The sequence below is a fragment of the Callospermophilus lateralis genome, chromosome 2 (genome assembly GCF_048772815.1).
Source record: "Callospermophilus lateralis isolate mCalLat2 chromosome 2, mCalLat2.hap1, whole genome shotgun sequence".
NCBI classification, from domain to species: domain Eukaryota; kingdom Metazoa; phylum Chordata; class Mammalia; order Rodentia; family Sciuridae; genus Callospermophilus; species Callospermophilus lateralis.
This window is the reverse complement of record NC_135306.1, coordinates 53,293,977-53,320,890: the sequence shown is the minus strand read 5'-3', so window position 1 is coordinate 53,320,890 and position 26,914 is coordinate 53,293,977. Positions and strand designations below refer to the sequence as shown.

General features: G+C 33.7%; 1 protein-coding gene across 2 annotated transcripts in view; it reads left to right on the top strand.

Moving 5' to 3' along the window:
* Positions 1-26,914, top strand: part of Ccdc171 (coiled-coil domain containing 171) — a 382,832-nt gene that overhangs the window by 99,007 nt on the left and 256,911 nt on the right. For both annotated transcript variants that reach the window (XM_076843419.2, XM_076843418.2), the window contains exons 9-10: positions 5,415-5,553; positions 19,988-20,090. In XM_076843419.2, the coding sequence (XP_076699534.1) occupies positions 5,415-5,553; positions 19,988-20,090 (242 nt within the window). The remainder of the gene's footprint in view (positions 1-5,414; positions 5,554-19,987; positions 20,091-26,914) is intronic.

The following is a 26,914-nucleotide window of genomic DNA, read 5'->3' as shown; positions in this document are numbered from 1 at the left end:
GACTCAAGGGGTGATTAGATAAGTTATTTCTTTTTCTACTGGTACTTCTGACTATAATCAATCTTATTTAAAAATACTTTAATACCTTTTAGAGTCATAAACTCAAACATGAATTTTTCAAAGTAGTTCTAAGTTTTGATTAATGTATTTCAAAAGGAGACCCTACAGACTTTTAGGTCTTTAAGGTAAATCATACCTTTAATTTAAAACTTCGAGGGTAGGGAGTTTTAGGATAGGATATTGTTTTATCTATTGGAAAGAACTGATGTAGCAGTTGGTAATATGAGGTTATAGAGTAAATGCTGCCAGAACCTTGTCAGTATTTAAATATTTTTATTTTTTACTTTTTAGAAAATAATCTTGCTCTTTCATGGGAAAGTGGGAGGGAGGGTTGTCCAGGCAGGAATTGAGAGGGTGTCAAAAACAAAGATCTCTTTAGGCTCTGTTGACTCAGGCCTCTTAGATCTCTGGTTGTGCAGCTGGAAGGGTAGTTTGCTCCCAGTTTTTAAAATTTTTAAAATTTTTAATTTTTATTTAAATTTTTACACAAATAGAGTCACAGCATTCACGCAATCATACACGTACATAGGGTAATAATGCCTATCTCCTTCCACCATTTTTTCTACCCTACGACCCCCTCCCCTCCCTTCACTCCCCTCTGCCCAATCCAAAGTTCCTCCATTCTACCCCCCAGACCGCAATTATGGATCAACATACACTTCTCAGAGAAAACATTTTGGCCTTTTGTTTTTTTGGGACTTGCTTACTTCACCCCAGTTGTGAAATGTGGCCACAGTGCCAAGCACATAGCAGTGGGCAGACACCTTCAAGTAGGTGGATAGTGGCCATAGGACCTCTGAGCATAACAAGGACAGCTCTAGACTCAGAGTTCCCATGGTCAGGGCTGCCCAGGTGAAGCCCAGAAACACCTGTTTGTATAGTGATAATTTTGTCATAGTTATTCTTTGCTTCTACCCTGGCTGAGGTTCTTAAGCTTCTATTTCTTTCCAGGTAGATCTAGGCAGGATCTCACTGAAAGAAAGGAGGGAAAAAAGCTGTGTGTGTATTTAAGAGTTATAATTTGGCCCACAGGTTCATAACAATGAACATATCAATGTGAAATTATTTTATATTGAATTATTTATAATTTGAATTATTATTTGATATTATTTATATTATATGATTATTTTATATCATATATATATATATATATCATAATTCTAAAGTAAATTTTCTTAGTAAAATTTTTTTTTCATCTAAAACTTCCAGTATGAAACTAAAACTCTTCAATAATATGTTTATTTATGAATTTTCAAATATAGTTTAGTCTCCATTAGCTATGGTAACTGATTGCTGGGCAGTAGGAGGAAAAAGGAGATCATGGTGATCCTTAAATCTAGCTTAGGTTTAATTTAAAATAGCATTAGTCAAAGATATACTGAATGGACTCCATTCAAATTTTATTACACTCAATATTTAGGAACTTCTTTTTTTCCCCTAAATATACCACCCCAAAATATAAAAATAATTGAAGTACTGCAATGAGAATGTATTATTGTTTACATTCTTGGTGAAAGATAGCTCAAATATGGTAATTTGTTGAAAGAGCTTGTTATTATTGTTTAATTGTTAGCCGAGTTCTTTTTCTTTTTTGTTTTTTGGTACTGGGGATTTAACCCAGGGGTGCTTTGCCACTGAACTATATCCAAAGCCCTTTTTATTTTTTATTTTGAGACAGGATCTTGCTAAGTTGATGAGGCTGGCCTGCTATTTGCAATCCTCCTGCGTTAGCCTCCCCAGTCAGTGAGATTACAGGCATGCACCACCGTGCCCAGGTGTTAGCCGAGTTCTAAAGGAGGGAAGATGGAATCTACTAAGAAAGAAGGCATTCTAGCTACAGGTTTCCTTCTCTGTTTCTTGCCTAAATCCCCTGCATTTAAGTCCTGAGTTCTCTCTTCTGACTTCTAGAAGACAGAGTCTCCCCTTAACCTACTCTACTCTTGTCATACATACTCCCTTTTGTGTGGGGCTGTTAGCAGAAGCACAGGGGCCAGCTTCTTTGGGGTTGTACATCAGCTTGCTAATAGCAAGGGATGGTCCTTCATTTCAGGGGACCCAGTTTCAGTTCATAAAACAGTACAAAATGATAGATGCATATAATTTTATATTTGTTGAGTAACAGTATTTTTTAATTAAATTTTTTATTTTTATCAAATTAATACTTGTATATAAATTAAAGAGTAAAACAGTAGCTAGGCTTATGAAAAACATAAGTTTCATAACCCTATTGTTTTCCACTTTCAGTTTCCATTCCTCTGAGGTAACTACTTTTAACTCTTATTGATGTTTGCTTTGATATTTAACTTTATATTTCTATATAACGTGAATATTCTTCCATGTTTTCATTTTTCACCTTTAGATATAATATACTAGCCTCTACTTATTTATTTCTATTGCATGCTTTTCCCACACAACATCCACTCATTCCTTCCCTTTTTCTATTCTTTTGGATTCAGCATACTTTATTTTTTTCTACAGCTTTTTTTATAATTGATCTTTATTTTTCTTTATAGCACATTTTAGTATATTTTTTGTTGTTAATGGTCTGTCGTACATGGAGGGGAATTTTATTGTGTTCATTGCTGTCTCCCAATGCCTTGGATAGTGCCTGGTATAAAGGAGCTGCTAAATGAAGATTTGATGAATCAACAAATGAAAAAATAGTTAATAATTGCCTCATAAATCAGATAAGCTTATTGTGATTAACTTATGCTTAGCTAGTATGATGACTTTATGGAATGAGCCAACTAAGTTATGAAATTCTGCCAGAACTGAAAATCTCTCATTATGTTCTTTTAAGTCAAGAATTTCATTATTCTTTTCTAAGAGGCATCTTTTTTTTCCTAAGATGCTTCTTCTGTCTTCCATGCGAAAGAAATTATTTTTTAGATTTTCTGTACATAGTCATCCCCTAGGATGTCGTTTAACATCATCCTTGGGATTCTTTCTACTTCTCTTCTATCTTGAATCACTTTTTTATTAATCTGTTGCTTTTTTTCTTTTGATTTATTCCATTGTAAAGTAGCTTCTTAGAAGTTATATGTCAGAGGAAAATTTAAAACTTGCATTCTGAAAATGTTTTTTTGATCTCCACACTTTTTCCTGGTTCACATAGCTGTTCATTCAATCCTAGAATCTGGGAAGACATTTGATTCCTAACCTTTGTATGTGGTCTGTGGTTTTCTCTGTATCCCCAAGTTTGAAGTCATAGGCAAATATAATAAATGGTTCACTGATGTTATATCTGTAGTATCTGGTAAAATAATAACATATATGTTTTTCCATACTGTGTGGACACTGTAGAATCTTTTCTTTGTTTTGAAATTTTGTGATGATGTGCCTGGCATGAGTTGCTTTTCATTGATTTTGCAGGGCAGTTATTGAGCTCTTTCAACTTTTAATTTGTAAGAAATTCCTTTCTGGGGAATTTTGTTTTATATTATTGCTTTGTTGATTTCTTCCTTTATATTTTCTACACTCTCTTTTTGGAACTTCCATTATTTATATGTTGGTATTCCTGGATTGATTTTCTGATCTTTTTTCTACTTCAATTCATTTTTATTGTTATGTCCGACTTTCTGATAGACTTACATAACTACAGTAGTCAATCCTTCTACATATGTTTATTTTAACTTTAGCTATTTTATATTGGAATATCTTTGATCCATAAGAGAATGTAGAAAGGGTAACACTATAATTGTCTCTGTTCTATTCTGGAGAAAGAAAATGATCGTTCAGACAGAATAAGGCTGGTTGTATCAGTGAAACAAAATTTTATATATATATATATATATATATATATATATATATATCTCCTTATTTAACTATGTGGATTTGGTTATATTGATTCATCTTATCTTCTGCATTATAGCTTAAAAATCAGAGGAGATAGTTCTACTACATTTATCAGGAAGGTCTCCGATTACAAATAGTGACACAACTTGGGAGGCTGAGGCAGGAAGATCACAAATTCATCCAGCCTTATCAATTTAGTAAGGCCCTCAACAATTTAGTGAGACCCTGTCTCAAAATAAAAAATAAAAAGGGTTAGGGATGTGGCTCAGTGGTTTAGTGTCCCTGGGTTTAATCCCCAGTACCTCCAAAAATAGTGACAACAATTTAATTTGAATTAAAATTATTCATTTGAGGGATTATCTCAGTAAATTTTAAACAACAATACTTCCAAGCTGCTTTTCACTTTATGTCCATACAAGAATGTAAACATAGTTTAATACCAGCCAGAGCTATGGGATATGGCACATGTCTGTAAATTCCAGCAACTCAAGAGCCTAAGGCAGGAGGATTGTAAATTCAAAGCCAGCCACAACAATTTAGTGAGACTGTCTCAGACAACAACAACAAAAAGAAACCATCCTGAGCAGTATTTAAATAGGAAGGACATTTTTTGAAAAGAAATTCATTTGTCTTCAAAGTGAATATGAATGTTTTTTATCATTATTCCTTTTGGATTTTAATGCTATCACCCTGGTTCTACCTGTGTGGACATTCAGAAATAAGACATTTGTTTCATTTCTCTTTAGTACCCTAATTTTAAAATGATTTGTTAGGACTGTTTTCTCAGTCTTGAGGCTGAATCTGAGGTAACTAAACTGTGGTAGGTAGATTTTGTACATCAAAAATAATGGTGAGTTGGGCCAGGCACGGTGGCACATGCCTGTAATCCCAGTAGCTCTGGAAGGTGAGGCTGGAGGATAGTGAATTCATGGCCAGCCTCAGCAACTTATCAAGGTCCTGAGCAATTTAGTGAGCTCCTGTCTCAAAATAAAATAAAAAAAGGGTTGTGGATGTGGCTCAGTGGTTAAGTATCCCTTGGTTCAATCTTTGGTGTCCCTTCCCAACCCCACCCCCCAAAAAGTTGAGTTGGGCGTGTGGTGCGCAACTATTTATGCTGAAGCAGGAGAATGCAAGTTTGAGTTTAGTCTTAGCCACTTAGAACCTGTTTCACAATAAAAAATAAAAAAATGGCTGGAAATGTAGCCCAGTGGTAGAGTGTTTGCCCAATATGTGTGAGGCCCTTGGCTTAATTCTCAGTGCCGCCAAAACAAAACAAAAACCCCCAAAACCACATCAACCAAATCTACTTGCTTATAACCTTAGACATAGCATAAATAGTTATTATCAAAGGGGAAGTATTACTCCTCTAAAGTTTGTCATTTAAGAATATGCAGTCCTTTTAATTTGAAAAAAAAAAAAAAAGGGAAAGTAGGCTTTAAAAAGCCTTTTGGCTTGAAAACATGATATATAGTACTTCATCAGCCACTTGTGTTAAAGGTGTATAATAGCAGTTGATGAAAGCATATTAAAAACCAGCTCTGACATTTTCAACTTTTCAGATTAGAAAGAGAATATTTCTCCAGAACCAAGACACTAAATGAAGAGATTGAGGAACAGAAGAAAGTAATTATAGACCTTTCAAAGAGACTCCAGTATAATGAAAAAAGTTGCAGTGAATTACAGGAAGAACTTGTAATGGTAAGGATATAAAAGAAAACCCTATGGCAGTTACTTTATTGGGTCATATTTGATGTATAGCAGGTTCTCCCCACCCTCACTACATACCCTGGGATAATAGTATGAGAGTAATTTTAGTGACATTGATATGAAATTTCAAAACTGGAAATGCTTATTACATCAAAGATACATATAATAAAACCTCTCTGATTTGGAGTAATTGGGGCATCTAACTGAATTAGTAAAAATTTTGAGTCAAAGAATATTTTAAAATATATTTAGGGTTTTTTCATTTTTACTTGAAGTAACTAAAACAGTATTACGTAGGCAGAGGAGTATCTGGGTTCATGATCAGTAAATCTGCTGATTTTAAAGACCTCCTTTTATAATCATTTTATACCTGATCATTCTGTCTCCTTGATCTGTTCTTATCAGCCTCCCTTTTACTAAAAATTAATCAGTGTCTTCTGCTGCTTTCAGAATAATATCTTGTTATAGAATCGAAGGCCTTTTTCCCTTTGGCTTCATGTTAACTCTTCTAGCTGCTGCTTCTGTGTTGGCCCTTTATCTGTCTTGGTTCAGTCAATCAGAGTGCTTCTAGCTTTTTAAAGATTTTCATATCTTATATTTATTCAGGCTGTAATTATTTTGACACATGTAGACTAAAATGTTCTTTCTCGTCCATTAACAAATACATCCTATAATGCTCAGCTCTGACATCTTGTAATCTGAAATTTTTCTGTTTTTCTTAATGCACCCATCTAAGTCAGAATTCTGTCCCTCCCCAACTATTTCTTTAGTACTCATTTATCATCTTTATTATAATACTCACCAAACTCTGATGTGTATTATTTCTTCCCAGAGACTCAATGCAGTGAGATTAACTTTCTTATCCTGATTTTACTATAGTACTTACTTCAATAAATGTTTGTTTAATTAATTTATTTTGTTGATTCAAAATGCTCCCAACTCTGCAGTTTGCTGGGATCCTCAGCAGGGAGGACATTAAAATTTATATTAGTACCTAATACCTCTTTGTCTTGTTCTCCACAGAGACTCAGCTACTTCACTTTCAATTATGTCCCACAACTCTTAATGATTTCTATTATTGAGGAAAATGAACATTATTTTTTCTTCTCAAAAGAGGTGGAAACTCTGGGTTATACTGAAGTGGCCAAATCAGTGCTGCTCAGATAGAAAGTTAGTGATGAGATTAAGTTAAAATTTAAGCATTTTCAAATGGTCCAGTAGTATATATAGTCTCCATTCATCTTAAGATGTTCGGTGTGTTTGCACTCTGGGATTGATATGTTTCTACTCTGTGGTTTGTTCAATTATAGTTGGAGTATTTTCAATGTGGAATTTTAGAACGTTAAGAGCTCTTTGTAGTGTACTCTAGTGTGTAGTCACTGTTATGCGTTACTCTAAACTTCATGGGTTGCCCTGGTTTTTTTTTGTTTTTTTTTTCCCTCTCTTTGCATGCAGAAGATTGAAACTAGGGTCTTGGGAATGCTAGGCAAGTACTCTTATTACTGAGTGACATCTCCAGCTCCTATCCTACTTCTTAACAAGAGGATGAATCAATGGTGGAGACAAATATGTTAGGCATATTGAGTTGAATACTGAATTTGGTCAGCTTGCTTATTAAACATCATTCATAATAGTTTGGAAAGTTTCCTAGAATTACAACTAAGAGTGCAAAAATTAAGAGTCATCACCAATAAAAGTTGAATGAGTTTTCTTAATTCTGCCTTTTTAGAACTCTAGCGAGTGGATGAGACTGTTTTAATTTACCACAGAGTTGTATGGGTATTTTGTGACTAAAATGTTTTACTTGGTGCCAACAGATTGCTTTTTTTTTTTTTTTTTTTTTTCTGGTGGACACAACATCTTTATTTTATTTTTTTTATGTGGTGCTGAGGATCGAACCCAGCACCCCGCGCATGCCAGGAGAGCACACTACCGCTTGAACCACATCCCCAGCCCAGCTTTTTTTTTTTTTTTTTTTAATATTTTTTAGTTGTCAATGTACCTTTATTTTATTTATTTATATGTGGTGCTGAGAACTGAACCCAGTGCTTTGCACATGCTAGGCAAGGGCTCTACCACTGAGCCACAACCCCAGTTCCTAGCTTTCTATTTTTACTTTTTGTGTTTGATGCAGATTAGAATTTCTGTTATTTGCCTGGCGTGGTGGTGCATACCTGTAATCCCAGCAGTTTGGGAGGCTGAGATAGGAAGATTGTGAATCCAAAAGCAGCCTGAGCAACAGCAGGTGCTAAGAAACTCAGTGAGACCCTGTCTCTAATAAAATACAAAATTGAGCTGGGGATGTGGCTCAGTGATTGAGTGCTTCTGCGTTCAATCCCTGGTACTAAAAAAAATAAATAAAGAAAGAAAAATTGCTGTTATATTTTGATCATAAAATGAAATTTAAAAAGCATTTAATGAAAATTTATTGACTACAAATACTATTACTTTAGTAAGTATGATGTTTATTTTTTCTTAAAAATTAATTACTTTTTTAAAGTACGTTTTTTCATATACATATATAGATGTAAATGAAAGGCTATAGATTAGTGGTCTTTATGGGAAAAGATTTTAAAAATTTATTATGTTTTTTAGAAACTCATATTTATTTTTCATAATCTTAGTTCCATTTTGCTTTAGTGTCTGCAGAAGAACAGCTCAAGACCACTCTGGTTGTTCCTACCCACTCAGTGGCTTGAGCAGTGGGATGCAGACTAGTCTTCAGTGGCTGGCTGGGCACTGTAATCTTCAGTGATCTTCAGGGATCTGCTAGGATCTTCAGGGATCTGCTGGATAGGCACAGAGAGCACCTGCATTACTTCCAGTACAGTCTGTGAACTCAGTTTGAGTAGCAGTCCATTAAAATTTATTTTTTTTTAAATTTATTTATTCTAATTTGTTACGTATGACAGCAGAATGCATTTCAATTCATAGTACACATTTAGAGCAAAATTTTTGATGTCGCTGATTGTACAAAGAAGTAGAGTCACACTATTAGTGTTTTCATATATGTAATTGGGTAATGATGTCCATGTGATTCCACTATCTTTCCTACTCCTCTGCCCCCTCCCTTACCCTTCCTCCCCTTGGCCCTATCTAAAGTTTCTCCATTTCTCCCATGCTCCGCCCCCACTCCAACCATTATGGACCAGCATTCTAATATCAGAGAAAACATTTGACATTTGATTTTTTGGGATTCGTTAACTTCACTCACTTAGCATAATATTCCCCAACTCTATCCATTTATCTGCAAATGTCATGATTTTATTCTCTTTTAATGCTGAGGAATATTCCATTGTGTATATGTACCACAGTTTTTTTTTTTTTTTATCCATTCATCTACTTAAGGGCATCTGGGTTGGTTCCACAGTTTAGCTATTGTGAATTGTGCTTCTATTAACATTGATGTGGTGGTGTCCCTGTAGTATGGGGTTTTTAAGTCCTTTGGGTATAAACTGAGGAGTGGGATAGCTGGGTCAAATGTTGGTTCCATTCCAAATTTTCCAAGGAATCTCCACGCTGCTTTCCAGATTGGTTGCACCAATTTGCAGTCCCACCAGCAATGTATGAGTGTGCCTTTTCCCCCACGTCCTTGCCAACATTTATTGTTGTTTGTATTCTTGATAGCTGCCATTCTGACTGGAGTGAGATGAAATCTTAAAATAGTTTTGATTTGCATTTCTCTTATTGCTAGAGATGTTGAACATTTTTTCATAAGTGTGTTGATTGATTGTATATCCTCTTCTGAGAAGTGTCTGTTCAGTTCCTTGGCCCGTTTATTGATAGGGTTATTTTATTTTATTTTATTTTTTGGTGTTAAGGTTTTTGACTGCTTTATATATCCTAGAGATTTGTGCTCTATCTGATGTGCTTGTGGTAAAGATTTGCTCCCAAATTGTAGGCTCTCTATTCACCTCACTGATTATTTCTTTTGCTGAGAAGAAACTTTTTAGTTTGAATCCATCCAATTTATTGATTCTTGCTTTTAATTCTTGTGCGATAGGAAGTCAGGGCCTAATTCAACATGATGGAGATTTGGGCCTACTTTTTCTTCCATTAGGTGCAAGGTCTCTGGTTTAATTCCTAGGTCCTTGATCCATATCAAGTTGAGTTTTGTGCATGGTAAGAGATAGAGATCTCTTTTCATTTTGTTACATGTGGATTTCTAGTTTTCCCAGCACCATTGTTGAAGAGGCTATCTTTTCTCTATATATTATGTTTTTATTTAATATGAGATAACTATAATTATGCATGTTTGTCTCTTTGTCTTCTATTCTGTACCATTAGTCTACCAGTCTGTTTTGGTGCCAATTGTTATTCTTGCTCTGTAGTATAGTTTAAGGTCTGGTATAGTAATGCCACCAGCTTCACTCTTCTTGCTAAAGATTGCTTTAGCTATTCTGAGTCTCTTATTTTTCCAGATGAACTTTATGACTGCCTTTTCTTTTTCTTTTTTTAATATTTATTTTTTAGTTTTAGGTGGACACAATATCTTTATTTTGTTTTTATGTGGTGCTGAGAATCAAACCCAGTGCCTCATGCATGCTAGGCGAGCGCGCTACCACTTGAGGAACATCCCCAGCCCCATATGACTGCTTTTTCTATTTCTATGAGGAATGTCATTGGGATTTTGATTGGAATTGCATTGAAGCTAGATAGTGCTTTTGGTAGTATGATCATTTAGACAATATTAATTCTGCCTATTCAAGAATAAGGTAGATCTTTCCATCTTCTAAGGTCTTTTTAAATTTCTTTCTTTAGTGTTCTGTAATTTTCATTGTAGAAGTCTTTCACCTCTTTCATTAAGTTGATTCCCTAATATTTTATTTTTTTTTGATGCTATTATAAATGGGGTGGTTTTCCTAGTTTCTCTTTCTGAGGATTTGTCACTGATGTACAGAAATGCCTTTGATTTATGGATGTTGATTTTATATCCTGCTACTTTGCTGAATTCATTTATTAGTTCTAGAAGATTTTTTGGTGGAGCTTTTTGGGTCTTTTAGGTATAGAATAATATCATTGTCAAATAGAGCTAATTTGAGTTGTTCTTTTCCTATCCGTATTCCTTTAATTTCTTTTGTCTAATTGCTCTGGGTATTTTCAAGAACTATATTAAATAGAAGTTGTGAAAGAGGGCATAGAGGGAATGCTTTCAATTTTTCTCCATTTAGAATGATGTTGGCCTGGGGCTTGGCATAGATAGCTTTTACAATGTTGAGATATGTTCCTGATAGTCCTAGTTTTTCTAGTTTTTTAAACATGAAGGGGTGCTGTATTTCGTCAAATGCTTTTTCTGCATCTGTTGAGATGAACATATATGGATTCTTACCTTTGAGTCTACTGATGTGATGAATTAAATTTATTGATTTCCATATGTTGAACCAACCTTGCATCCCTGGGATAAACCATACTTGATCATGGTGCACTATCTTTTTGGTATGTTTTTGTATTTGATTTGCCAGATTTTATTGAGAATTTTTGCATCTATGTTCATTAGAGATATTGGTTTGAAGTTTTCTTTCTTTGATGTGTCTTTGCCTGGTTTTGGAATCAGGGTGATATTGGCTTCATAGTATGTGTTTGCAAGTATTCCCTCTTTTTCTATTTCATGAAATAGTTTGAGGAGTATTGGTGTTAGTTCTTCTTTAAAGTTCTTGTAGAACTCAGCTGTGTATCCATCCAGTCCTGGGCTTTTCTTGGTTGGTAGGCTTCTGATGGTGTCCTCTATTTCCTTGCTTGATCTGTTTAAATTGTGTTTATCATTCTGATTTAGTTTGGGCATATCATATGCCTTTAGAAATTTGCTGATGCCTTTGATATTTTCTATTTTATTGCAGTACAAATTTTCAAAATAATTTCTAATTATCTTCTGTTTCTGTAGTATCTGTTATGATCTTTTCTTCTTCATCATGGTTGTTAGTAAATTGAGTTTTCTCTCTCCTTCTCTTTGTTATCATGGCTAATGGTTTATCAGTTTTATTTATTTTTTTCAAAGAAACAACTTTTTTGTTATTTTTTAAAGTTTTTTGTATTTATAGAAGGACAGCATGCATTTATTTTATTTGCTTATTTTTTGTATGTGGTGCTAAGGATTGAACCCAGTGCCTCATGCGTGCTGGGCAAGTACTCTGCCACTGAGTCCCAGCCCCACCCCCAAAGAACCAACTTTTTATTTCGTCAATTTTTTAATTGTTTCTTTTGTTTCAATTTCATTGATTTCAGTTCTGATTTTAATTATTTCCTGTCTTTTACTGCTTTTGGGGTTGATTTATTCTTCTTTTTCTAGGGCTTTGAGATGTAATGTTAGGTCATTTATTTGTTGACTTTTTTTTCTTTTAAGGAACGAGCTCCATGCAATCAACTTTTCTCTTAGAACTGCCTTCATAGTTTTCTCTGAGTTTTCGATATGTTGTATCAGTGTTCTTATTTACCTCTAAGAATTTTTTAATCTTCTCCTTGATGTCTTTTGCATCCCATTTTTCATTCAAAAGCATATTATTTAGTTTCCAGGTGTTGGAGTATCTTTTATTTTTATTTTATCATTGATTTCTAATTTTATTCCATTATGATCTGATAGAATGCAGGATAGTATCTCTACTTTTTTGTATTTGCTAAATGTTGCTTTGTGGCATAGTATATGGTCTGTTTTAGAGAAGGACGCATGTACTGCTGAGAAGAAAGTGTATTAGTTCATTGAGGGATGAAATAATCTATATATACTCTGTTAAGTCTAAGTTATTGATTGTATTATTGAGTTCTGTTTCTTTGTTCAGCTTTTGTTTGGAAGATCTATCCAGTGGTGAAAGAGGTGTGTTAAAGTCACCCAGAATTATTGTGTTGTGGTCAGTTTGACTCTTGAACCTGAAAAGAGTTTGTTTGATGAACGTAGATGCTCCATTGTTTGGGGCATATGTATTTATAATTATTATGTCTTGTTGATGTATGGGTCCCTTGAGCAGTATGAAATGTCCTTCTTTATCCCTTATGATCAAATTTGGCTTGAAGTCTACTTTTTTGATATGAAGATAGAAACCGCTGCTTGCTTCTGCAGTCCATATGAGTGGTATATTTTTTCCGAATCTTTCACTCTCAGTCTGTGGATGTCTTTTCCTATGAGATGATTCTCTTGAAGGCAGCATATTGTTGGGTCTTTTTAAAAAATTCAATCTGCCAGTCTATGTCTTTTGATTGGTGTGTTTATGCCATTAACATTCAGGGTTATTATTGAGACACGATTTGTATTCCTGGTCATATTTGTTCATTTTTGATATTTAACTTGAGTTGGTTTCTCCTTTGATTAGTATTTCCTTTAATTTAATACCTCCCTTTGCTGATTTTCATTTTCTCCTCAGGAATATTTTGCTGAGGATGTTCTGTAGTGCAGGCTTTCTGTTGTAAAGTTGCTTAGGGCCTCCCTAAGTTGCTGAAACTGGCCTTGAACTTGTGATCCTCCTGCCTCAGCCTTTGAGCTAACAGCTTGTTTTCTAGTTTAGGTCATGTTCAGGACCATTATTCAAATTTTGGTTTTTATTTTCTTGTTGCATTGAAAGAGAACATTAAAGCCACTTTTCTCATGGGTTTTCTACTGAGATCACGATGTTACTAATAAAATACTAAGACTTCAGGACATTTGTCACTTAAAAATACCACTTGTATAATTTGAAATAGTATAGACTTTAGCTAAAAGAGCCTTTAGTGATAATCGAGTCCAGGATAAACAAAGTTTTAAAATAAATCCCAGGTCTTTTGGGGACATTTAATAAATACAAACCAAGTTGACTTTGACTTTAATTATAGTTAAATTCTTCCTAATTAATGTCTGGATTTAAAAGATAGGATTTATAAATTAGTGATATATAGTAAATATTTTTCCACATTTTTTGTTGGTGCATTATAATTATACATATTAATGGATTTGTTGTTATACATTTGTACATGCACACAGTATAATAATGATTTTTAATGTCAGAATTCATACATTTTTAAAATAGGATACCTGAGGATTTAACAAAATTAATTTTATATTCTCACAAACAGGTGAACACAGTACATGAAACTTGACAGAATTTGACTTAAAAATTGTGAATAAAAATTGAGCTTGTCATTTAAAAATCTATGAATTTAGTAATATTTAATCGACAATTAAATAAAACTGAATTTTCAGTTTAAATTTCCTAGTGATCATGTGTATTGAAGTTCATCAGAAGCTGAATAGATCAAGTTGGGTCTTTTAGACATAACTCTGAGTTTTGATATCTGCTTCTCTTGAATCAGGGGAGCTTTCATTTTCAAATTGGTATTATTAGGACTTGCTTTGTGCTTTCTTCAATGAAATTTTCTTAAGTCCATCATTTCTTGAGATTTGCTTTTCTGCCACTCAGTAATATTTAGCTATAGCTCTAGGAGAGATCACATATTGAAAAGGGAATTCTAGTTCTCATGAGATTTGTGCAAAGAATGTTTTATTCTCTAAAGAACTTGTGATTGAAAATGGCCAAGTGTATATTTTCCTCCTGTACTTTAGGAGCTTAACTGTTTATATAATAATAGTGACTGCTAGCATCAGATAGGATTTTGAAAAGTGCATTGATTGTTATGCTTTGTGGTGATTTTAATGTTTCTTAAGAATAATTTTGCTTCAAATGATCTGTTAGATTTGCTTTAGAACATGTTTCTGATTTGCAGGTGTTCAAAACTAATGGACAGATAAATAGTATATTCTGCATTTTTATTAAAGAATCGTTGATTCCTGTTTTGCACCCAGTGTACTAATAAACATTGTTTTTGCTGATTCTTAATGGCCTTTAAAATTTAATACTATTAAATAGTATTCATCAAATGTGTGTCTTTATGTATTTTAGTGTTTATGGGTCCAGTTTCCTAAATTTATGATATAGCTTAAAGCTTTTATTTTTTATTTTTTTTAGTTGTAAATGGACACAATACCTTTATTTATTTATTTTTATGTGGCGCTGAGGATTGAACCCAGTGCCTCAGTGCCTCACGTGTGCTAGGCAAGCACTCTACCACTGAGCTACAACCCCAACCCTGGCTTAAAACTTTTTTATTAAATTTTTTGAAATTTATTCTTACATAAACTAGTAAAATTTTGAAAATTCAAATCCTATTTTGACTAGGGAAAAAATAAAATGATAATAAGTGTGTGTGAGAGAGAGAGAGAGAGAGAGAGAGAGAGAGAGAGGGGTGTTTATAAGTTATGGCCTATATTCACATTGAAAGGTAGCATTTACTTAAAAATAAATGAATTGTTAAAGCCAAGTAAGGGAAGTGATATTTCATTATGAGAGATAAGCAAGTGGGATCATAAAATGCTCATATATACGGAATCTGTATAGGCAAGCAAGAAAAGAACTAAGAGATACAGGCTATCATTAATATGATCAAGCAAAAACTGCACATGGTTATTATTATAAAAACTGACTAGACCAAATTCAGGTCAGCTCAGCAAGCTCTCCTTGAGCCCTTAAATACACTGAGTGTGTAATGGTAAGTAGGTAAAGATATGATGAAAAGGTGAGCTATGGAAGCAAAAGTATGTGATACTGATTATAGGTTTTAATGCTTTTTTTTATTTAGAGTTTTTCATAATTGCTTAACGTATTCAAATAAAAAACTTGAAGCTTATTTGAATTCTAAAGTAGTTATTGGTTCAGGGTAGGTGATAAGTTTTTCCTACTATTTTAACTTATTATTATAATTGTCCTTCATAGCTTTTATTGTTACATGTGACTCAAGTTAGCTTTTTCTATCGTAGATCAGTAAAGCCCATTTTCCAGTTTTTAGGTATAAATATGTATTTGCAAATGCTGTTTTGTATGTTTCTTGCATTAGAAAATTTTATTTACATGCCTTTCTGTTTGTGATTCTCAGTATGAGCAAAAAAAAAAAAAAAAGATGAGTTTTTGCAAATTCCAAGATGATCATGAAACAAAAGAATAGCTTATTATGTTTAATCCAGAGATAGATTCAATTCAGCAATATGAAAGATGTAGTGTATCAAGGTGGAAATAAAGGTAGTTTTTTTTGTCATCTGTTGATCTTTCTGGCTGAAGATATTTTATAACCAACCTTGATTCCTCATTAGTAATGCATTAAGATCTGACATTCATAGTTTTCTGACCCTTTTTAAAAAAATATATTTTGGTATTTTTAGTCCTCTGTCTACACACTGGTTATAGATTGAACACCTCATCTAGTAGTCCTTGGTTCAGGGTAGGTGATCAGTAAGTGTTCATCTAAACATCATCTGGTAGCCATGATAGCATTAAGGGACTTTTACTAGTATTAATAAAATCAAATATCATTCAGTCTTCTGAATTCTTTTTCTCAGTCACAAAATCCACCCCATCATAAGGAAGCAAATGCTTTATGTGAATATGCTTGAGGCAAAATAAAGAGTCCTTTCATCCTATAGTTTTATCTTTTAAACTTCTAGGGATATTTAGAATTATAGAATTTGTTGAATTAATGATTTAACATTTAACCTAAACTTATTCTTTAGGTCACACAATAAAACATTAGAAATAATATTTTATTTCTGGCACTTTGTTTTCAACCCAGTGGTTTTATTTATTTAATTGATAGATTCTGCTTGAATTCTAGAATTCTCACATTAAAGGGCTACTAAGAAAACTCACATCTTTGGGAACAAATTTTAAATATAAGCACAATCCAGCACTTAAAACATAGTTTTATTATATGAATGAAGAATGAAAGTTTCATTTGTAAATCCAGAATAATTTATTAGAAAAATTACCAGTTATAAAATAAGCAGTTTTTTCATATGAGCTGAGTTATTTTTTTTTAGTACAAGCTAATATATTATTAGACTATTAGCCTGATATCTCAGGAGAATGTTATAAAAATTATTAATCTAAATAAGTCGTAGTAATTTCTAGGTATAGTTAGCTTCTTATAAAATCTGGTCAGTGATCAATCTTTTCTTTGCTCTTTGAATAATTTTATACTAGTCAATATTTTATGGGTAATTTGACTTTAAATTATAATGGTATTGAAATTTTAGCTCCTATTTTAATTTGGATTGAGCCCTTTCCTTTAAAGAGATTACTGTTGCATTAGAATTTAATTGAAACTTTTTATGTTAAGCTGTCTCCAAGAATGTAATTTATCAGACTTTCTCCACTTATAATTCCTATAAACTTTTATACCTTGATATTGATGGGGACTTAGCCTCGGTTAACATGAAATAATAGAAAGAACATATATTTTGGAACATATATTTTGAACTTTCTTTTAATCCCAGCTCTATTTCTCTCCCTCCCCCCTCATACCGGGGATTGAACCATATTTCCAGCCCTTTTATTTTGTGAGACAGAGCTTAGAGATCTTTCTGTATCAGGATGTGACAAAGAATTTCCTCCTCCTATTTAAAGTCTGTGGGAGAACCCTAATTGATGTGACAGTCTTCTGTTGATACTATGTACTTTACCTGTTATTTTAAATTCTAGGTATTGTCTAGGTACTAAGTATACACTAGTGAGAATGAAAAAATATTTCCCACCTACAGGAGCTTATTTTTTTGAAATAGATATAGAAATAAAAGATAAACTCAAAAGTAGAGCATTATTGTGTTAAGTGCTGAGAAGGATGTGATCAAGGGAATGCAGGATGCGAAGACCATTTTTTCCTAAAGAGGTGATAATTGAGCCAACATCTGAATAAATAAATAAATTAATTAATTTTACATACAGTAAAAATCACCTCTTATCTAGGTTTCACTTCCTGTGGTTTCGGTTACCTGTGGTCAACTGTAGTTCAAAAATATTTAATGTAAAATTTCATAAATAACAAATTCCTAAGTTTAAAGAATTCAGCTGAGTGGTATGATAAAATCTCATATCATCCTGTCATCTTTCATCATCTTTTTGTCCAGTGTATCCTTAAATCCATTACCTGTCTGTTAATCACTTAGTATCATTCTCAGTATTGGATTAGTCACAGTATCACAGTGTTTGTGTTCAGGCAAGCATTACTTTACTTAGTAATTACTCCAGAGAGTACTGATACCGGCAATTCTTTTGCCAAGGAGAATGCTTAAAGTGCTTCCTTTAAGTGAAAAGGTGAAAGTATAATATATTTTCAGAGAGATTGGGGACCCAATTTATGTAACTTTTATTATAGTATATTTTAATTGTCCTATTTTATTGTTATTGTTATTACCCTAAACTGTATCTAATTATAAATTAAATTTTATCTTAGGTACATATGCATAGGAAAAAATTAGGAAAAGATTATATAGGGTTCAGTATCATCTGTGCCTTAAGTCATCACTGGGGGTCTTGGAATATTTCCGCTTTGGATAAGAAGGGACTGCTGAGCTGGGTGCAGTGGCAAACGCCTGTAATCCCAGCAGCTCGGGAGGCTGAGACAAGAGGATTGTGAGTTCAAAGCCAACCTCAGCCACAGCAAGGTGTGCGCCACCACACCTGATTCAGGCATTCTTAAGGCAGGCTTCTGATATCATTTGTAGATGATTACCAAATCTATACTTGAATTCTCTTCTGGGCTTTGCACCAGTATGTTCAGATAAGAGACCGTATCTCTAAATAAAATATAAAAAGGCTGGGGATGTGGCTCAGTGGTTGAGTGCCCCTGAACTCAATCCTTGGCACCGCCCCACAAAGAAAAGAAGGGACTGCTGTATTTTAAGAATGTAATTTCATCCTGTAATATCTATTTTCCCATTTCTTCTTTATTTATAAGCAATCTTTCACTAGGGCCTTTATCTTACCAGCTTTTAAATAAAGAAGTTTTTTATATATTTAAAAAACAGCTCTCTGACCCCACACTCCTTTTCAAATACTGCCCTTTATTTCTCCTTCCCTTCTTACTAAGAAAGGTTGTCTCAACCTTGTTTCCATTCATTCATCTTTCATTCAATTAGGAAAAAAATCAGGTTTATTCCTTCAACATATTCCAGGCTGGGTTATATCTATATTACAGGAAGAAGATTTCATCAGTCACCAATGACCTCCAAACATAGTGAACACTTTTTAGTCATCATTTTGCTTGATGTTTCTGTGGCATTAAACATAATTGACAACTCTCACCTTGAAATATTTTCTTGTTTTTCACGACAATGTACCCTTCTTTTTTCCTTCTTTTTTTGGTCTTCTTAGTTGGCTTCTTTTCTAAAAAATGTAGTAGTAGTTCCTTAAGAGTTTGTCCTAGGCTCTTTTTACTTCCCTTCAGGTACTTTTTTTTTTTTTTTTTTTTTTTAAAAAAGGGGTGCTACTTGGGATTGGACCCAGGGCTTTACCACTGAGCTACACTTCCAACTCTTTTTATTATTATTATTTATTTATTTATTTATTTATTTATTTATTTATTTATTTTGAGACAAGGTCTTGCTAAGTTGCCTTGAACTTGTGATCCTCCTACCTCAGCCTCCTGAGTTGCTGGGATTACAGGTGTGCGCCACCACACCTGACTCAGGCATTCTTAAGGCAGGCTTCTGATGTCATTTGTAGATGATTACCAAATCTATACTTGAGCTCTCTTCTGGGCTTTGCACCAGTATGTTCAGGCACTTCCCATATTGTTCTATTTTATTTGTTCTTTGCTCATTTAAATATATTTATTTAGGACCTGATAATTACCAAACATTGTGCTAGTACTAGGAGTATCTTTTGTATCTTCAGTGGAATTGATCAAAAGAGAATTCATGATTCATATGTCTGTTCAAAATAAGCAAGTAAAAAAAACCAATAACAGTCAAAATAAGACCTTTTCTATTTTGTTATTTTCATTCAACTGCTAAAATCAACCTCCTTTTAGTTTGAAACCTTGGGATTAGTCTTGACTCCTCCCTTTATCTGCATATTTTCCTATCATTATCCATTCCTGTTGAATCCAATCAATCTAGTCTAACCCAATGCAGTGTTACAAAGGTTTGGCCATTTCACCTTCTAGGTTTCTTTCCAATGCATCCACTGTCCCCCACTTTTCACTGAGTACCCAGACCAAGCTATAATCACTTCAGCATTTTCTTCTAATGGGTCCTAACAGCATTCACTTTTGATTGCCATTTGGCAATTTGCCACATGACTGTAAGCATCATTTTTAAAAGGATTCCTTAATACTTCTATCTCAATTATCTTATGTCTAAAATTCTTATCATCTATCATAGAGTTACTATAAAGACAAAAATATTTACTATGTATAAAATGCTTAGAATAGTGCTGGCACTAAATCCTCGGTAAATTATTAATGAATGTATTATTACATTAGGCCACGTAAAAAGTGTGATTAAGACAGAAAGATTTATTAATAATAGATTTAAATGGAGTAATTAATATATAGTTGTGCTATACACATTTATCCTAAAATCTCTAGCTCTTATAATACGTGACCTTATTATGTGTAATTTTTCCTTAATTAAAAGGCTAAGAAGCACCAGGCCTTCCTAGTAGAGACATGTGAAAATAACGTGAAAGAATTGGAATCGATCTTGGACAGCTTTACTGTGTCGGGCCAGTGGACATCAGGTTAGTTGAAGGTATAAAATGACAGATGCATCTGTCAATGTTCCAAAGTCACTACATTTTGGGAATTCTGCAGATGCCTCTTATAGTCCCTCATCTCAACATGTTTTGATTTGATGACATGATAAGAGGAGTTCTCACAGCAGTCAGTTGGCCTAGCTGGCTGGGAAAGGGTGATGGAATGTGGACCTGCTGTTGTCCTCCCAGAACTTGATTTACAAGTATTGGGGTCTGTATGATTGGACAGACAAGGGCTCACTTGCTGTGTTCTGAATCCAACTGAGAAAAAAGTCCTTAAAGTATACCTGCAAGGGGAACAGATGTTTCGATCAAACTGAGCCAAATTCTGAGGCAACCTTCAGCAACTTAAAGGTCATGCATTCAAAAGGTTATGTAGGACACAGGCTGTAACAGAGTGCGTATTCTCTACTGTTGCTTTCTATGCTGGTTCTTGCTTTCATTTCCTAGTACTGTGTGTGTGTAGACACACACACACTTTAGATAGGAATGCTTAGGTAAAATATTTTGGTTTTAGTATTAGTCTACTTAATATGATTAAGAACAATAGAAGTCTTTTATTAGGTAGAAATATTTTGGGAACTAGCAAATATTAGTTGGCTGATGAATGCTAGTCGTGATTTCCACTTTCTTAACTTTTTCTTATATCATTGTGTATGCCCTAGTAGCTTTAATTTAAATGCTTTTATTTTTCTACCTGTTTTCTTTTATCATACCATCAACCTTGAATTATTTTGTTTTTTTATGGCAATTATATTCTTCTAAAGGCATATAAAATTAAATTCTTTTCACTTAAAAATTGAGCTATAGGATTCTTTATTTGATTTTTTAAAGGAAAAAAAAGTAATTTCTTTAACAACTTTCCACAATGTAAGGATTTTATATCCTTGAAAAACTGAAAAGGATCTGATTAATGCCCATATTATGGATCTGAAAATTTCTCAGTGAACTAAGAGAAATTTAGGGGCTGGGTTCATAGTGGTAGAGTGCTTGCTTCTCCAGCATGTGTGAGGCCCTAGGTTCAATCCTCAGCACCACATAAAAATAAACAAATAAAATAAAGGTATTGTGTCCATTGACAACTTAAAAAAAAAGTTTAGTTTGCTTTGCTATTGTTTTATTTAATTTTTAAATTTGCTTTCATGCTTCATCTATTTTTAGCTGTAATTTTACTGAATGTGTAACTTTCGTTATTTTGATTTAAATGTTTCCTCAAAGCATGAATGTTTTATGTTTCGTTACTGTGGAAAAGTAAAAAATATAAAAATGACATTAAAAATACAGATGTAGGCATCCAGTTTTTAATTACATTTGAAATAACATTGGAGGATAAAATTTGCTTTTGCAATAATAATGTTTTATTATTGAGATGTACCCATGATGTTTAATGGGGTTAGAGTCTTTACAAATTGTTAAATATTATCATAGCATATCTTACACTTTGATATTATTTTAAATATTTCTTCAGAGTTTAATTATAAAAGCTAAGACTAATGAGGTGAAGTCTCCTTTGAATTTGAAAATGAAACCACTCACAAGTTATCATGAAATCTATAGAAAAAGTCATATTTTACTAAAATTTTCCTTTTATTCTTATCTTTTAGTAACCATGTTTTTTAACTACCTGGTTTCCTGTATACATGTGTACCCTATATATTTCAGAGAATATGTTCCTGGAAAAGGACTGTACTCTGAATTAATGATTTTTGGATTGTGATAGAGGACTCTTTCTTTCCAAATTGTCCTGGTTATTCCCTTTTTCACCTTCCTGGATCCAGGCTTCCCTGGTGTGTCTGTTTTGCATGGGGCCTTGTGGGCTGACATCTATGGGTCTGGGTTCATTTGCCCTCTGGCTTCTGGTCAAGTTTGGACTGTGGAAACACCAGTAGGAGATTAAGAGAATGGAAGAAGAAAAAAGTCAGGGTATTTGTTTCCACTGGCCCTTCTGCTCCAGTATATTCCTGGAAATGGCTTCAGTTTTCAGCTCCTATCAGGTGGGTCCTCTTTCATCCATGTAGCTCTTGTTAGACTGTGGTGTCATGTTCCCTCCACGTGACCCTTTAGGTTTAGGCATTGTTATCATTTGGATGTGAGGGGTCCCCAGAAGCTCACGTGTGAGACAGTGCATGAAGGTTCAGAGGAGAAATGATTGGATTGTGAGAATCTTAACCCAATCAGTGAATTAATCCCCGATGGTATTAACTGGGTGGTAACTAGAGGCAGATGGGGTGTGGCTGGAGGAAGTGGTTAATTGAGGGCATGGCAATGAGGTATATATTTTGTATCTGGAGCTGGGAGTCTCTTTCTTGCTTCTTGATCACCATGATGTGAGTGCTTCTCTTTGCCATCCTCTGCTACCATGATTTTCAGCTTTACCTGAGCCCTGAAGGAATGGAGCTAGTCTTTTCTGGAGCCCTCAAATAGCCTTTTCCTTCTTACAGTTGTTCCGGTCAGATTCTTTAGTCATAGCAGCTGACTAAATAGGCATGGTATTGGTTTTTCACTCATGCCTGTTCTTGGTCCCTCCTCATTATCTTATTGATTCTGTTAATCTGTCCACATTTCTTTAAATAGTCTATTAGAATTTCTTCTGATGAACTGTTCTATATTATCTAATTTCCTGGTAATTCACATACCTGCTTGGAATTTGGTTTCATTCCTGTCTTGCTTCCTTCAGTAGCCCTATGTTACTATAATGGACATGGTTTCTGCTTACACTATCTTAGGTCGAGTTTTTGTTACTTAACCCAGAGGGATGTTACTAATAAATTTTATTGCTTAATATTTTATGGAAGAACTAGATCATTTGAAAAAGTTATCCTACACTAATTTGAGGATATATGTGTGACATACATAAAAACAGGAAAGAATGTCTACTTCGAATGGAAACATACTCTTACTTGGTAATATAGTAGCATTCTTAGAATAATAACAAAATTAATTGAGTTTTCTTGGAAAAGTTTTCCAGAGACCTTCTGTTTTGTAGTTATGGCATGTAGGCAATACTTGCCTATGCTTTACCACTCCTTTTATTACCTTTACATACCATTCAATTCAGTTACCCTGTACCTATCCAGTATTTCAGGAAAAGTAATCCATGGTCGAAATTTAGAGAATCTGTTAGAAAATTGTGTTTTGACTTGCTCTTTAAAATAAAATGAATATAAATAATTTTCTCGAATTAATCTTAATCCAGAATTGATAGTAGTTGCCAGGCGTCTGTTACCTCTCTTCAGATTTTATGGACTTCTACATAAAGAAATTTTCTGAAGCAAATGTAACACATTAGCTTATCTTCAGGTAGCAGATGGATAAAATTTCATTTAGTCCAGTAATGCTCAGTAATTTGTTTACTTAGAGGATTTTACTTGATCTCTTTACCATGATCAGTATGACAGTTTATACCTCATTACCTATTACCTCCAACACCTCTGCCCTGGATGCTAACTGGTCTCTGATTCCACCTTTGCTTCTTTTTAGTTTGATTTCTTATTTTTTTGTGGTGCTAGGGATCAAATCCAGGGCATGTGTGTGCTGTACAAGTGCTCTACCACTGAGCTACACCCCCCAGCCCCTTTGTCTGCTTTCTGATGGCCACAGAATGATCATTTAAAAACCTAAGTTTTTTTTTTTTAAACCTAATATGTCTGAATAGCTCTCTTTCTTTTTTTGCTTGAATAATACTTGGCATAAAGCAATCACACAAAAAGTATATTGTGAATGAATGAATAAAAGCACGAATTAATTAATAGGTTGAAGTCTATTTCACATTTTAATGTTTGAGTTATAAAGGTATTGGTGGAGTCTCTTTCCAAATTATAGCAGTTCTTGGGGGTAGAAAAATTGACCTTCAGTGGAAAGGAAGTGCAGTCTTTTGTGCATGACAGAAATCTCACCTTGATTGCTTATTATCATTAGACAAGACAGACTCAATTTACTTGATCAGAGGCATTTACTTCCTGTTTCTGCTTTCTACTTCCATTAAAATTGAAGTTGTACAGCTGCTTATATATATATTTTTTCTGATTGAAATCATTGTAGTAGGGTATGTGTGGGGAAATCCTTTCCTACTTTGAGCCCATATAACTAGTCTTTCTGCCTCAAGTGTTTCTTCTAATACAGTTTGTCCTGTGCCTAAGGGTGTTAGCAGACATCTGGAATATGGTTTTTACTTCATTAAGTTCAAGAAAGTTTTACTTGTGGTTTAGTCTTGATTCCTCCTCAGGGTGGTTGACGTTCATGTAAACTGAGACTTCAAACTTCTCCAACTCGTTCTTCCTTGAGGAAATCATTTGTGGTACTCTAGAGATGATCTTGTTCCTTCTGCTTGGAGAAGCTGAAGGATCCTGGGAGATAACAACAGAGTTGGATGACTTTAGGTATGTGTATGTCTGCTTAGGAATGGTGCATTCTTAGGGAGTGCTCCTAGGAAAACCATGGCAACAAATTGGACTTTCCCTCTCTTATTTCTTTCTATACTTTTTCCTAAAAGAATGTTACCTTGAGAATTTTAATTTTTCTTGTGAACCTTGGGGCCAGTGCCTTTTAACTAGAGATTCATGGGTTACTGAGAAGCTGAGGGTAGCTCTAAGAGCAGTTGACAGGGGTTCTTGGTGTCATTTTCCAATTTCTTCTCTTTGTTCCTATATCTCACAATTCATGGAGATTTATAAACCGAACCTGCCCTCCTTATTCATGCTGGTAGATTCGGTTTATGAAATTCTAGGAAGTGACTTCAATAAGAGTTCATATAACATTCTGTAAATAGATCAGAAATATTTGCCAACATATGTTATTTTTTGACTTTTCGTAACATGAAGAATACCTATAAATGTCAGAGTATTTTGTTTCAGGTATTTCTACTTTGGTTATAAGTTGGCCAGGGCAGAAGCCTATTCCTATTTTGCTTCATCTTATTCACAGTGTGTAAAAGGTAACATGTAGTAGTAATAAAATGATTCTAAGTCATTTAACTTTGAGCTAATTTACCATTAATTTCCAACCATCTGTACACTTGTTCTTTTCAGTCTTATTCTTTTTTTTTGGTACTAAGGATTGAACACAGGGGTGCGCTCAACAGCTAAGCCACATCCCCAGCTCTTTGTTATATTTTATTTAGAGACAGGGTCTCACTGAGTTGCTAAGAACCTTGTTGAGTTGCTGAGAGTGGCTTTGAACTTGCAATCCTCCTGTCTCAGCCTCCCGAGCTGCTGGGATTATAGGTGTGTTCCACCATGCCTGGCTTTTTCTTTTTATTTACCAACTTTCTTCATTTTTCTTTACAGTTATACATAGATTTCATAGAAATAGAATACTGGTTCTCATTCATCTGAAAGTTTTAAAATAGACTATTTTCTCCCTCTTTTTCCAGAAATGTAAATTTTAAATGATTAAAGTAAAACAATTTATTTTGTTTCATCTTGATTTCTTTTTGTTAAACCTGATTCCCTTTAAATTTTAAATAGTTTGTAGAGAGAGAGTATTGTTTAAAGAAAACATTCACATAAATTAAAAATTCTGATTATTAAACATTACTTCACGTTTACATTGTAATTTGCTAAATGTAGAACAATCATGAGGTCATTTATGATTTGTAAAATGATGAATTTTAAAATGACGGCTGCCAGTAAAATGACTTCAAACTTTTATACATATGAATGCATAATGAAGTTTTGAAAACACACAGCAATACTGGAAATACTTTGTGCGTGTATGTATATATTTCATTTTTTTTCCCGAGCCAGTTTCTGGGGGAATACACACACTGGAATGAAACAACTTCCTATTTTGTCTTATCCTATCTAATAGTAGATGTTTTGTTTTCTTGCCAATATCTTTCCTACTTCAGAAATGGAAGGTCTATATTAATTTTAAATATAGGAAACTTTCTTTCTATTCTATGGGTGCTGCTTTCTGAAGAAATTAGAATATTTTCCCCATCTTTTCTCTCTCATTCTCATGTACATCTTATAATTCCCAGACTATAATCAGCTAGGAATGACCCAGGGACTAGAGATAAAGTTCCAAGTTCCCTTTACATTCCTAACTAGGGATCAAGATAAAAGAATCTTGGTTGCAGTTCATACTAGAGATAAATTTTTCCCTATAATCTATGTGGTAAAGGTCATTATAATAGCTTTTTCCTTACTGAAAAATATAATTGGAACTATGCACATCCATGTAGTCCTCAGAAATTGATCTTCAAGGAACTTTTAATTAGTATTTGAGTCATATCGTCAATGTTTCTTCAAACTTTATAAATATGGTTGTTTTATTCTATTCATTTGAATATTAAGAAAAGGAAAACTAATGGAATTTGTGCACAAAAAATCACAAAATATGGGGAAAAGAACAGTACCTTGAACACATACAATAGAATGGTGAAATGAGTTACTGTGGAAATAAGAATAAAATTTAGAGACTATTTGTCATATACAATAGGATACAAAAAGAAATGATCGTTATTAAGTAGGAATAATAAGCAAAAAGCTTATTAGAGAAAGATTAATCTTCCCTGCCAAGAAAACCCAACATAAGATTAAAAGGTTTCTTACTTTCTAGTAAGATAAGAAGGATTATAAGGAAAATAAAATAGGATAGTAGATTTAAAATTTGTGAGATGCTATGTCAGAATTGACACTGGAAAAATAGTTTAATTTGGAAGAAAGAATGTAGAGGGAAAGAACAGAGATAAAATGCAGAGGAGTAGAACAAAGAAAACAGATAAAGGAGCTAAGGCAAAGAGAGAAGATGGTATTATAGTACTGATATAAAGATTATAGGTTTTTATAGGGTCGAAACTAGAATAA